This window comes from Rana temporaria, chromosome 3 (genome assembly GCF_905171775.1).
Source record: "Rana temporaria chromosome 3, aRanTem1.1, whole genome shotgun sequence".
In the NCBI taxonomy this organism is placed as follows: domain Eukaryota; kingdom Metazoa; phylum Chordata; class Amphibia; order Anura; family Ranidae; genus Rana; species Rana temporaria.
The window spans coordinates 455014464-455028415 of record NC_053491.1 but is presented as its reverse complement, the minus strand read 5'-3'; the positions used below and the strand labels follow the sequence as shown (position 1 = coordinate 455028415).

The 13952-nt window shown below is 44.3% G+C and overlaps 1 protein-coding gene across 1 annotated transcript in view; it reads right to left on the bottom strand.

Annotated features, from left to right (window-relative positions):
- The window catches only part of LOC120930568 (serine-rich adhesin for platelets-like), a 68967-nt gene that overhangs the window by 31561 nt on the left and 23454 nt on the right, over nt 1-13952 (bottom strand). The window contains exons 14-16 of the mRNA XM_040341743.1: nt 12704-12808; nt 3499-3605; nt 3341-3399 (exon numbers count right to left, since the gene is read on the bottom strand). Coding sequence (XP_040197677.1) covers nt 3341-3399; nt 3499-3605; nt 12704-12808 — 271 coding nt within the window. The remainder of the gene's footprint in view (nt 1-3340; nt 3400-3498; nt 3606-12703; nt 12809-13952) is intronic.

Below are 13952 nucleotides of genomic sequence, written 5' to 3'. Positions count from 1 at the left end.
TGCACAGGAGACCTGTGTGTCTTTTGGTCTGTTTCAGATCTGAATTCCAGCCACAAAATCAGACCTAAAACGGTAAACCAGGACGCACCAGACCCCCACTGTGAGCTAGAGCCGTCTCCAGTCTGAACCAAGCCTAAGACCCAGTTCACACCTATGCATTTTTTAGTGCATTTTCAGTTTTGCAGTAACACACTATAGTCCATTTAACCACTTGCCGACCGCTTCACACATTTATACGTCGGCAGAATGGCTTAGCTGGGCAAAGCAACATACCCATACGTTGCTTTGAAAAGTCTGCAATGCCTGCGGGACCCACAGACTCGATGTCCACCGATCATGTGACCGAGCGGCAGAACAGGGGGATGCCAGCCCCCATACAGTTAGAATCACTCCCTAGGACACACTTAAACCCTTCCGATGGGTCCATTATAATGTCACAGTCATGATAAAAATCGCAGATCGCCGCCATTTCTAATAAAAAAAAATAATAAAAAAAATGCCATAAAATTATCCCCTATTTTGTAGACGCTATAACTTTTGCGCAAACCAATCAATATACTGTACACTTATTGCGATTTTTTTTTACCAAAAAATATGTAGAAGAATACATATCGGCCTAAACTGAGGAAAAAAACATTTTTTTTATATTGTTTTGGGGGATATTTATTATAGCAAAAAGTAAAAATGATTGCTTTTTTTTCAAAATCGTCGTTTTTTTCTTGTTTAGAGTGCAAAAAGGTGATCAAATACCACCAAAAAAAAGCTTTATGTGTGGGAAAAAAAGGACGTCAATTTTGTTTGGAAGCCACGTCGCACGACCACGCAATTGTAAGTTAAAGCGACGCAGTGCCGAATCACAAAAAATGGCCCGGTCATTGAGCAGCCAAATCCTCTGGGGCTGAAGTGGTTAACATGGTTTCCTATGTGTCACATTCACATCTGTGAATTTTTTGGAAAGGGCCATGGACTTTTTTTTTGGTTGTTTGGTTCCATAGACTTCAAAGGATCAGAAACGTGTATTAAAAAACTCTTAATGCACCTGGAGTATGCAAACTGCATAGATGTGAACCAGGCCTGAGGCCTCGTACACACAAACATTTTCCTCAGCACAATCCATCAAGAAATATGTTGGCAGAGCATTTTTGCCGAGAAAAACAGTCGTGTGTATGTTTTTCGTCGAGAAAACTGTCTTGGATCTCTACGAGAAAAAAAGAGAACATGCTCTCTTTTTTCTCGTCGTGTTTCTTGTCGGGCTGGTTTACGACGAGAAACACGTTCGTGTGTATGCTTAGAAACCCGCGCATGCTCAGAATAAAGTATGAGACAGGAGGGCACCTTCGGTAAAAGTAGCGTTCGTAATGGAGATAGCACATTCGTCAAGCTGTAACAGACTGAAAAGCGTGAATCGTCTCTCACAAAACTTTTACTTAAAACGCAGTAACATGAGATTAGCAAAAGCAGCCCCAAGGGTGGTGCCAGTGGAATCGAACTTCCCCTTTATAGTGCCGTCGTACGTGTTGTACGTCACCGCTTTTGAGAACGACGAGATTTTGTCTTGACAGTGTGTATGCAAGGAAAGCTTGACAAGATTCTCGACAAGCCTGACAAGAACCTCGTCGAGGAAAACGATGTTTCTTTTACGACAAGATTCTCGGTCATGTGTACGAGTCCTATCCAAGGGAAAACACCTCAACAGATGTCAATATGCAAGAAACAAATAGAATTAAACACCAGCACTCTAAAGCCTCGTACACACGACTGGTTTTCCCGGCAGGAAAACTGCCAGGAGAGCATTTGGCTGGGAATCCCGGCCGTTTATATGCTCCCTAACAGTTTTCCCGACAGGAAAACTGCTCGGGAAAAATAGAGAACCTGCTCTCGATTATCCCATCTGGATTCCCGGTAGTGTTTCTTGCCGAGAAAACTGGTCGTCTGTATGCTTACCTGTTCCATTGGAAACCCGCGCATGCTCGATAAGAGTTTGGTGCATGCGCGGTAGCATACAAGTTTAGTGTGGGGTGTAGCAAGATGGCGGCAATGGCATCGAATTTGATGAGCGCCGGTTCTTCGTAGTCGATGACGTCACCGCATTCTTTCCATTCAAAAGAACTGCGTTTCTTTTGAATGGCCGTCTGTATGCACGGCAAGCTTGCCAGGAATCGCGCCAGGAAAACCAAAGTTTTTTTCCTGACGGGATTCCCGGCCGTGTGTACAGGGCTTGAGGCTCTGAAAATTTTGCTTTTGAGCATTTCTGCTGTGCTTTTTGCTGTACTTTCTTCAATTTTTTTACTGCAATTTTACAGTGATTTTGCTGCAATTTTCATTTTTTAGGCCTTTTTTGGATTTTGGGAAATTTGTTGGGCAAATTTAAAAATGCAAAATGCAAATTGTGGCTGTAGTGATATAAAGTATAGTGGAGTCCGGTTAGATAATTGATATTTAGGTGTTAGTATGATGAGAGAGTGCATTTATTTGACTTCCAATACAGAATAAAGTCCAAATTCCACAGATGATACAAATCAAAGTCCTATTTGACTAGATCAGTTCTAGACCTGTGCCATATTCAGAGAATATACAGAGAATGTTCTGATTTCGAGGGTCTGTCCCTGATTTGGAACAAAGTCCCTCATCCCTCCTCATTTGTCCCTCATCTGGGTCTGATCTATAGAGTTGTATACAAAATGCACTTTTTAACTTTCAAAGTGTTTCCCAGCGCTAAATTTTTCATCCAGTTTCTAAATTGTTGCATTTGAAAAGCCAATACAAAATAATAGTAGTGGTAAAAGAAAAAAAGCACTTGTGGGCTTGCTGTTTTTTTTTATAATTCTCCTTTAAGGGGGTGTGGCAGGGGGTGTGTCCTATGCCTACATATTGTTGCTAATAGGTGTCCCTCATTCCCATCTCAAAAAGTTGGGAGGTGTGCTTTAAGTGATCGGAGCCATGCTGCAACCGCAAGCAATACACATGATTACGGCACAGTGGTTCAGGCTTTTAGGGGTGAAAGCAGGCAGCAAGGAGGTGACTTAACACATTCTAACAGACTTTCAAATACCATCTGAAAGCTAAGCCACTGTGGATCACTCTTCAGAGGGTTAACAACAGTGTAAATGAGCCATAACTCTCATAGGAAAGTGGGGTTGCAGTTGGTGGATCTCAGTCATGAAATCAGGAAAGGTTAGGTCACAGTAGGTGAAGCTATTTCAGAGAGGGGCACAGAAGAGACTTTTTTAACTAATCGTGGCATCTTATTGACATTTGCATTTGACATTGCAGGACATTTAGCGGCTCAAATAAACATAAGCAGTTTGTAAAAAGAAGGAAAACAAAAATGGAGCCTTACCGTACTTGTATAATTTCAACATCCTTGTAATTTGGGATATCTGTATAGGTCGTTCTCATCTGTGAAGAGAGAAGGGCTTTTATAAAAGATACTTTTTAATAAAAAATCCATCACATATCTCTCCCTATGTATGTGTATAATTGTATGTGATATCTCACCGCAGTTTTAAACTCTTCCTCAAATTTGCCTTGATCTTTTTCATACTCTTCATATGATTGTTGGGGAAATCGCAGTGTGACATTGACATATGTGTTCACTTTTGTATCTGTAAAGCAAAGGGTGAATTTTTGTATTATTGGAATATTAGATATAGAAATACATACCGGTAAGTGTATTCACATATAAGCTGTATGTACAACATGCCCTAACTGTGGTAATAATTGTGATGGACGCCGGGTCCCAGGATTTCTGCTGCTTTATCATTTGACTTCCAGCCTGTTTTGATCTAAGTGGGTTACATCTCACTTGAGCTTTTTTTCTCACCAACAGTGGTTCACTGCCTCCTGTCTAAACACATATTAATGCGCTAAAGCACCAGCTTAAGCTGGGCTCCATGTCCTGGGACCCCCTATTTTTTGCTACTTATTACCACAGTTAGTAGGTCCATCTCCACCCATATTCCCCTTGGTCACTGCGGGAGACCCTGACTGGTGACCCCCGGACCCTTGAACTGACAGGGTTTTTTAGAATTTCTCCTGACGAAGCTGCAATTGGCTGCAAAACTAGTCAAGACATTTTCTGTAACCCCTACTCCCAGTGTAATCTTTCCCCTCTGGGGATTTTTTTGGTGTTATGTATGGTCTGTCACTGTGCTTTTATATTGAATTTTTTGTTTGTGTTTTATTGATGTTGCATTAATAAAATCTATACCTGTTTATACATGCATTTACATATTTTGATTCTACCTATTTACCTGTACCGCAATAGTCCAAACCGTTTGGGGACCAAAAGTCCAAACTTCTATTTAATCTAATATCCTTGGATGATGGTATTTAATTAACAATTATATCACATTTGCTTTCCTAGAGGCTGAAAATTAATAGATATCAGAGTGTGTTTGTAAATGGGGTTCATTCAGAACAGAGACTAGTCACTAGTGGGGTACCACAAGGCTCTGTACTGGGTCCTGTTCTATTCAATCTACATGTAAGCGATATAACTAAAGGTTTGTTGGGCAAGGTATGTATTTTTGCTAATGAGAAAAAGGTGTACAACAGGGTTGATATCCTTGGAAGTGTCTGTAACATGGAACATGTTTGGCATTGCTGGAAGATTGGCGAAAGCAGTGGAAACTGCAGTTCAATGTTTCTAAATGTAAAATAATGCACCTAGGGAAAAATAACTACTTGAGTAGAAAATTGGGGGTACAGTGTTAGCCAACACTACAGAAGAAAACGATTTGGAGGTACTTATTTCAGATGATTTTAAAATGAGCGAGTAGTGTGACCAGGGAGTGGGAAAAGTGAATATAATTCTAGCATGCATCGCTACTAGGTTGATCTCTAGCAGGAGGAAAGAGGTCCTGATTCCTCTATATAGATCTTTAGTTATCACTAGAGAGGTCCCCAGCAGGAGGAAAGAGGTCCTGATTCCTATAGATCAGGGGTCTCCTAACTGCGGCCCAAGGGCCAGATGTGGCCCATCGCTAGCCTTTATCTGGCCCTCAGGGCTTTATTCCTCCCACTGATATGAGGCACTATTTTTCCCACTTACTCCAACAAGGGGGCACTTTTTCTTCCACTGATACCAATGATGAGATACAATTACTCCTACTAATAGGGGTACCACTCCTTATCCTACTGATCGCAAACTATGAGACCATATTTATTCTCGCCAATGCTGGGCCCGGGCATTTTCTACCCTGCTGGCCACAATCCGGCCCTCCTTAAGGCTGAAGAACAATAAACTGGCCCTTTTTTTGAAAAGTTTGGAGACCAATGCTATAGATCTTTAGTTATCACTACTAGGTTGTTCACCAGCAGAAGGCAGGGGGTCCTGTTTCCTCTATATATATCTTTAGTTATCACTAGAGGAATCCCCTGCAGGGCAACGGAGGTCCTGATTCCACCATATATAGAGCTTTAGTTATCACTAGAGGGACCACCAGCAGAAGGAAGGAGGTCCTGATTCCACTATATAGATCTTTAGTTATCACTTGAGGGATGCCCAGCATGGGAAAGGAGGTCGTGATTTCACTATATATGTAGATCTTTAGTTATCACTAGAGGGATCACCAGCAGGGGAAAGGAGGTCCTGATTATTCTATATCAGAGGTATTATATTACAATTCACCGAGGTAGGGTCAGTAGAATTCTCTTCTAACAGAGGTCCGAATCTCATGTTGGTACCCACTTCACATAATCATGTGCGCCAAACCACATGTTGCTGCAGCACTATGCGGCTTGGTGTGGCGCGATTCTGTGTTTCTTGTAGGTAGTGTAGCCCATTAAATGGGCTGATCTACCCACGACGTGTGCACTTAATGCACATGCACAGATCTTAACATATTCTTACTAGGGATGAGCTTCGTATTCGAGTCAAACTCATGTTCGATTTGAACATCGTATGTTGGATCGTTCGTCGAATTACGAACGTTTTGGGCCGTTCGCGCCAAATTCGAGTGCCGTGTCACGGCCCATAATTCACTTTGGAATCGCAGTGCATTGCTGGCTGATGATTGGACAAGCATGCACTATGACCCGCATGCTTGGCCAATCACAGCTTGCAAAAAACAGAGAGCCATAATTGGCCAAAACCAGGGTGGCTTTGGCCAATTATAGTTCAGGGGGTTAAGTACACGCCCCACACTATAAAAGGCCGCCTGCAGGTTGGCCTTGTGTAGTGTGTTGCAGTGGTTAAGATAGAGAAGACAGAGAGAGAGTGTGTCATTTTTTGTAGGCAGATAGAGCAGGCAGGCAGACAGGCAGGCTAGTCAGTTAAAGTTACAGTGTGTAGAGGATATATATGCATCCCAGGTGTTGTATATATATTTATACACTGTATAGTTTAGCTAGATCAGCTCTTCCTAATTTACTGACAGGCAGGCAGGTAATTGTGCTAGCTGCAGTATTCTCACGTGGTGTGTACTGCCTGTGTCCTCTGCAGTGTGCACCTAAAGCTACGTGGTGTGTGTACTGCCTGTGTCCTCTGCAGTGTGAACCTAATGCTACGTGGTGTGTACTTACTGTGTCCTCTGCAGTGTGCACCTAAATCTACGTGGTGTGTACTGCCTGTGTCCTCTGCAGTGTGCACCTAAAGCTACATGGTGTGTGTACTGCCTGTGTCCTCTGCAGTGTGCGCACCTAAAGCTACGTGGTGTGTGTACTGCCCGTGTCCTCTGCAGTGTGCACCTAAAGCTACATGGTGTGTGTACTGCCCGTGTCCTCAGCAGTGTGCACCTAAAGCTACATGGTGTGTGTACTGCCCGTGTCCTCAGCAGTGTGCACCTAAATCTACGTGGTGTATGTACTGCCCGTGTCCTCTGCAGTGTGCACCTAAAGCTACGTGTTGTGTGTACTGCCATTGTCCTCTGCAGTGTGCACCTAAAGCTACGTGGTGTGTACTGTCTGTGTCTGTGCTATTTTTCTCAATGATTTTCATCCATATTGCAGGGACAAGACATTACATTAAAGCCGCAAGCAGTTTTAAATTACTTTTTTCTTCTAGCAATCTCATTTTGTGCAGGGACAGTTCTAAACACATGCCACTTCACAGGCATACTATAGACACCCAGCAGGTACGATATTTAAAGGAATTTTTCATTTTTTTTTCGCATCATTAAAATCACTGCTCCAGAAAAAACGATCATTTTTAAAACTTATTTTCCATTGATACATGTTCCCCGGGGCAATACCCAGGTTCTCAAAAAGGTTTTACGACAATAACTTGCATATTAGGCTTTAAAATGAGCACTTTTGAATTTGAACGTTCGAGTCCCATAGATGTCAATGGGGTTCTAAATGTTCGCGCCAACGGTCAGTCCGTTCGAGGGTTTTGGTGCGAACTGAATGGGGGGTTGTTCGAATCATCCCTAATTCTTACATCAGCGTACTCAGTCCCCACTGCACATCACAGTTCTCTTCCCCTTCACATCAAGATCCCCTCTTGATTAGCATCCTCAGCTCCCCCTTTACATCATCCCCCTCCACCCCTTTCACAGTAGTGTTCTCACACTTCTTTGACATCAACCCCAATTAACAGTCCTGTCCTCTGCCCCTAGTTACATCATCCCTCACATTACTGTGCTCAGTGCCCCCCATATTACTGTCCTCAGTCCCCCCCCCACCATTACAGCCCTTAGCCCCTCTACATCACAGTTCTTAGCCTACTCACATTAATGTCCTCAGCCCCCCCCTACATTACAGTCCTCTCCTCTCCACTTTAATGTCCTCAGCCCCCCCCCCACATCACAGTTTACAGACCGCCCAATTTAATGTCCTCAGCCCCCCCACTTTATTTCCTCAGCCCCACTCCCCCCCTCATCACAGTCCTCAGTTCCCCAAATGTAATGTCCTCAGCCCCCCTCCCACTTTAATGTCCTCAGCTCCACACATTCTAGTCTTCAGCTCCCCCCACATCTCAGTCCTAATCTCAACCACATTACAGTCCTCAGCCCCCCCCACCACTTTAATGTATTCAGCCCCCCACATTCCAATCCTCACCTCACTGTCCTACCTTACCTGTGTAAGGTAGGACAGTGAGGTGAGGATTGGAATGTGGGGGGCTGAATACATTAAAGTGGTGGGGGGGGGGCTGAGGACTGTAATGTGGTTGAGATTAGGACTGAGAAGGGAGGACAAATCGAAGGGAGGCACAGCACGGATGGAGGGTGGGAGTTGCAAGATAGTAATTGGTTGCTAGGACCGCTCTTCATCCTAGATCCTAGAAGCCAATCACCTGCTTGGTAAAGCCGAGTTCCGCCTGGGAAAAAATAAAATAATAGTCAGCAGCTACAAATACTGTAGCTGATGACTTTTACTAGAAAAACACTTACTTGTCCAGGGAGCCTGCATGTCGGCACCCCGTGCTGCCGTCGCCATTCCTGGTAAGGGAACCAGGCAGTGAAGATTTTCGGCTTCACACCTGGTTCCCTACTGCGCGAGTCGCGCTGCATGTTCTAAATGGTCCCTGCTGTCTTCTGGAACCTGTGTGTCTCCCAGAAGACAGTGAGGGGGGGGGATAAGAAGGGGTCGGACAATGCGTAGATCGTCGAACAATGTGCACCGATCTTTCCCCAGAAGTGGGAGCAGATTCCTGGATTTGACAGGTATTTTCTCCCCCCTCCCGGTGCCAAATGTGGAACCGTAAAGGGGGGAGGAATTCGATCAGCAGAAGTACCATTTGTGGGTGGAAGTCCACTTTAACCTTGGGTAGCATTGTTCTCCATCCAGAACTGTCCTGCATCCTGCTGTTGGCTCTTTGAGGACTACAGAGCAATGACGGGAGAAATAAAGGGCTCCTAAATAGCAAGACCACAGCAGTCTGAATGGGATAGTGACGCGTTCCGCAATTGGCCTACGGTCCACTATTTAGTGATACCTGCTCTATATAGCTCCTTATTACCATATCACTAGAGGGATCACCAGCAGGAGGAAAGAGATGATAAGTCCACTATATAGATTGTAAGAAAGTGTTACCAGTTAGGGACAGCTACTACATCCACAGAGCTGACACTGAGGTGAGCACACAATATTTTGATATAAAATAGTTCCATTGATACAAAATTGTTAAAATTACATACAGAGATAATCACATCTCATACTATAAACAATAACATAACATGATGTGTAGAATGATTACTTGGTCCAAGTGCTTGATAACAATTTACATGATTGGAATTATCTAACGCGTCCGCACCCGGACATGATACTTATGGGCCGTGCCTGGCCCAGCCATGTCGGATGGGATCATGTATATAAGCGGGGAGGCGGATCCTGTAGCCGGATGTCTTCCCGGTGGTTTACATAATGACGCTGTAATGCGCTAAAGGCTGACAAACAATTACATTGTACAAGGTAATAATGCTAACTCTTTTATAGTATATGAGATATGTGAGCGATTAGTGGATGTTATAATGGGGAAGCTTTGACAGGCACTATTACTTTCTTTTTGTTTAATCTTGAAGGGGAACCCCACAAAAATGTCCCCCCCCCCCCAGGATCACACCAGACCCTTCGGTCTGGTATGGATCTTAAGGGGAACCCCCCACACCAAAAAAAATGGCGTGGGGGTACCCCCCAGGATCCATACCAGACCCTTATCCGAGCATACAGCCCGGCAGGTCAAGAAAGGGGGCGAGTGAGCACCCCCCTCCTAGACCATACCAAGCCACATGCCCTCAACATGGGGGGGTTGGGGCACTGCACCCCCCACCCCGAAGCACCTTGTCCCCATGTTGATGAGGACAAGGGCCTCTTCCCGACAACCCTGGCCGTTGGTTGTCAGGGTCTGCGGGCGGGGGGCTTATCGGAATATGGGAGCCCCCTTTAATAATGTGAATGAGTATAGGGTACATCCATCGTAACCCTACCTATTCACCTGGTGGAAAAAAAGTGTCAATAATAAAACACACTAGAGAGGTTTTTAAAGTAATTTATTAGGCAACTCCAGGGTCTTCTTCCGACTCCGGGGGTCTTATTCCGACTTTGGGAGTCTTCTTCCGACTTCCCCGCTCTCTCCGCTGCCTTCTCCCACTCTCCGATGCTTTCTGCGTTCTGCCAGGCTCCTCCGCTATCTTCTTCCAGCTCTTTTACTTTCCATATAGTACAGTCTTTCTTTATGTGTCCCTGTTTGTGGCATCTGAAACACACTCTGGTTTCTTTCCTGTGTAAACTTGCGTCTGTAGCTTTAAGAGCAGTTCTGGTGTCGGTTTCTGTGGAGTCATGTACTAATTCCTTTCTTCTATGATACTCATCTATGATCCTGGTTTTTACAAATGCTAGCGTCAGATCTATCTCAGGTCGTGCCTTCAGTGCATTGATCAGTGCAGTATATGCATCGGGAAACTGCATAACAACATGGCTGCAGCATGACTGTCTGTTATATTCTCCCCAATTGATCTGAGATGCGCAATCACTTCCAGCATTGCGTTTATATGCTCCTGCATGTCCTGTTCTCTGCTAAGTCTCGTTTTGTAAAGTTTTCGCAGCAGAAACAGCTTGCTGTTTAAACTGGATCTCTCATTCAGTCTTTTCAGTATGTCCCACATGCCTTTAGCTGTGTCCTCATGGCGTATATGAATGAGCTGATCATCCTCCACTAGTAAGCTTATGGTGGCCCGTGCCTGTCTGTTTTTCTTGTCCCAGTCCTGATCATTATACTGTGGCCTCTCTGTGGTGGTAACCTCCCACAAGTCGTCTCTGGATAATAGCATTTCCACTTTAAACTTCTATAGCTGATAATTGCCATTGTTCAGCTTGGCCACTGAGAGTTTAAAGCGGTCCTCCACCCTAAAGTGGAGTCCCGCTGATCGGAACCCTCCCCCCCTCCGGTGTCACATTTGACACCTTTCAGGGGGGAGGGGGGTGCAGACACCTGTCTAAAGACAGGTATTTGCACCCACTTCCGGCCACACGCTACGGGCGAAAGACGGGCATTCCGTCACATCCCGTCTGTCGCCCGTTGTGTGCTGGGAACACTCGGCTCCCAGCACACAGCGTGTGAGCCAATCGGCGGGCGCAGCGCGACTCGCGCATGCGCCGTAGGGAACCGGGCAGTGAAGCCGCAGCGCTTCACTTCCTGGTTCCCTCACCGTGGATGGAGGGGGGAGCAGCAGGGTGACGAGCGATCGGCTCATCCTCTGCTGCGATCACCGCTGGACTCCAGGACAGGTAAGTGTCCTTATATTAAAAGTCAGCAGCTGCAGTATTTGTAGCTGCTAGCTTTTAATATATTGTTTTAGTGGCACATCCGCTTTAAGCTCTGCGTTTCCGGACATTTTTTTTATATATGAACAATCATACTTGTGTATAGGAGATGTTACTGGAAAACTTCCTTATGTCGATCAGCCACACTGTCTTCCATTCGAGGCTTTGTTCTGCCTGGGCCGCACCTGGTCATAAGACTTTATCCGGACACTGGGCGCATAACCTGTTGCAGAGTACGATTGCTGGGTGCAGCGGTGTCGATTCAGATCCGACGTTGTGGAGTAACAGGAACTGGCTTCTTTATTGGAACATAACCACAATAGCAAGATGACACCTCACATGGTAAGAAAACACAGACCGGAAAAAGACACCAACAAGTACAGCACTATGTACAGAAAATACAACACATCATAGAAAATGCATAGCATAGCATATCACTGAGCATTAGTGACATCTAGTGTCCTGTTTGTGAACTGCAGTCAATAGGCTAAGCTGAATGTTGTTGCATTTCCAACAAACTGCACCAGTCGCACATTAGTGTGTGCCAAAATTTAGGAGTGTTTTTGAGAATGGGGAAGAAAAGAGAGTAGCCGTTTAGGCTCTCCGTTCCTCATGGGATCAAGGTATTGGCATTATTTTAATGTTAAGTAATAAGTTAGCTGTAATTGGTTAGTGTAGGTCAGGTGACTGTAGGGCTAGGGAGGTCAAGGGGTCATTAAAGTTCAGAGAAAGGTGAGGGTTCTGGAAGGATAGTAGCTCAAACAGGGATTGGTCAGGCAGGTCAGCTGTTTTAGAGGGTTCTAGAAAGGTTTATAGGTCATACAGTGATTGGCCAGTAAGGTCAGATGACCCCAAGAAAAGATTCTGGAAGCCAGTCCTGGCCTATTTAAGGGACGGTTCCGTGCGGGTCAGTGCCGGTTACCAGAACATTCCAGCAGAAGGAGACGTCGCGGGCGATTCATGTGGTGGCTCCCTCGGGCAACTAGCCAGAGGGGAGAATTAATAAAGATTTATGTTTAAATGCTAGATCAGCTCGAGTCTCAGTGGCTGGGCTGAGTATGGTTTTTGAGAAATATTGAAAGTATGCAGTTATGAAATATGAGTTATGGTGTATTATTAAATAGACTGATTAACCAGGGATATGCAATTAGCAGACCTCCAGCTGTTGCAGAACTACAAGTCCCAAGTCCCATGAGGCACATCAAGACTCTGATAGACACAAGCATGACACCCAGAGGCAGAGGCATGATGGGACTTGTAGTTTTGCAACAGCTGGAGGTCCGCTAATTGCATATCCCCGGATTAAACCAATGAATCAGGCTGTGGCCAAGAATATTCCAAAAAAATATATAATAACATTTTGGTATATGGATATGTGATATTTAAATAAAATATTGTTATAAGATATACGTGGTTTGTGTTTTATTTCCTCTATGCATGTTTGTGGTGTGCGTGATGCCTGTGATCCCATAAAATCCTTTGTAATAGTAAAAATTACCCATTTCAAACCGGTCTAAAACTGTCTCACAATAGGTCCCGAAAAAATGCTTATCATCACAGTTGCACTTTATCCCATCAAAGACTCCGCCATTCTGACAGATATCTAGAAAAAAACAACAGAATAATTAATAGAGCCATGCACATAAAATAATATACAGCATTACTATAGGAGCTTGTACCAAATGTTTTCTACCCAACTATGAATAACTTTAGAAAAGGCAGTGTAAGCACTAGGGATGAGATAAAGTGAGAGTTTTCATGTCCCCAAAACTTTGAATAGATTTTGGTAAGTTTTGCCATTTTGAGGAAATGCATTGAAGTCAATGGAGTAAGGCAAAATTAGGCTCCATGTACACTAGCAGCCCCTAAACTTGAGTTTAGGAGCTTTTGGCGTTTTTTTTTTTTGCCAAAGCTCCCAAACTCAACTCCATAATTTAGCATTGTTTAGGATCTGCTGCGGTTAGGGGAGCTTCATCCTCCCTCTTCTGAATGTGGAAAAATCATGATAGGGACGGTTCGACCGCCGGCTGTAAAACGCGGCAAAATCGCAGTAAAATTGTAGCGTAATTTTAACACGTTTTGTGCTTTTTTTCTGTGGCCAGCGGCCAAAGTAGGCCATGTGTACATGAAGCCTTAGGGTGTTTTGTAAAGGGCTTTTTTACGCTCAGGATATCGTATGAAAAATACCGCTGTTGAAGCAATCGTACGATAATCTGATCGTTAGTACACAGTTTTCGAGAGCCAATCACGACAGTTCATCCGATATTATCTAATGGGACAAGCGTGACAATTTTCCTATACCAGATCATATGATTTTCATTTAATCAGTACAGATGTCATTCTAAAATACAAAACAAATTCACTACAACACATGACATCACTTCCGAATTTTTATTTTGTCGTACGAGAATTTTCGTTACTTTAGTAAACTCTTCATTTTTAATATGAGACCAGCAACCAAATAAAAAAAACAGAGGGCCAGATTCAGGTACAATTACGTTGCTCCCCCTCAAATTAGGCGCGTTCCCGCGCCGAACGTTCTGCGCATGCTCCGTGTTAAAATTTCCCGACGTGCTTTGCACGAAATTACGGCGCCCCAAAGTTTTTTTTGAACCGCGACATGCGTTACTGCGTTTCGTATTCCCGGACAGCTTACGCAAAAAAAAAAGATAAGCCATGTTAAAGCAGGTGTAACTTTGCGACGGGAAAAACCGACTAGCGACGACGTACGAGATTGCGACGAACGC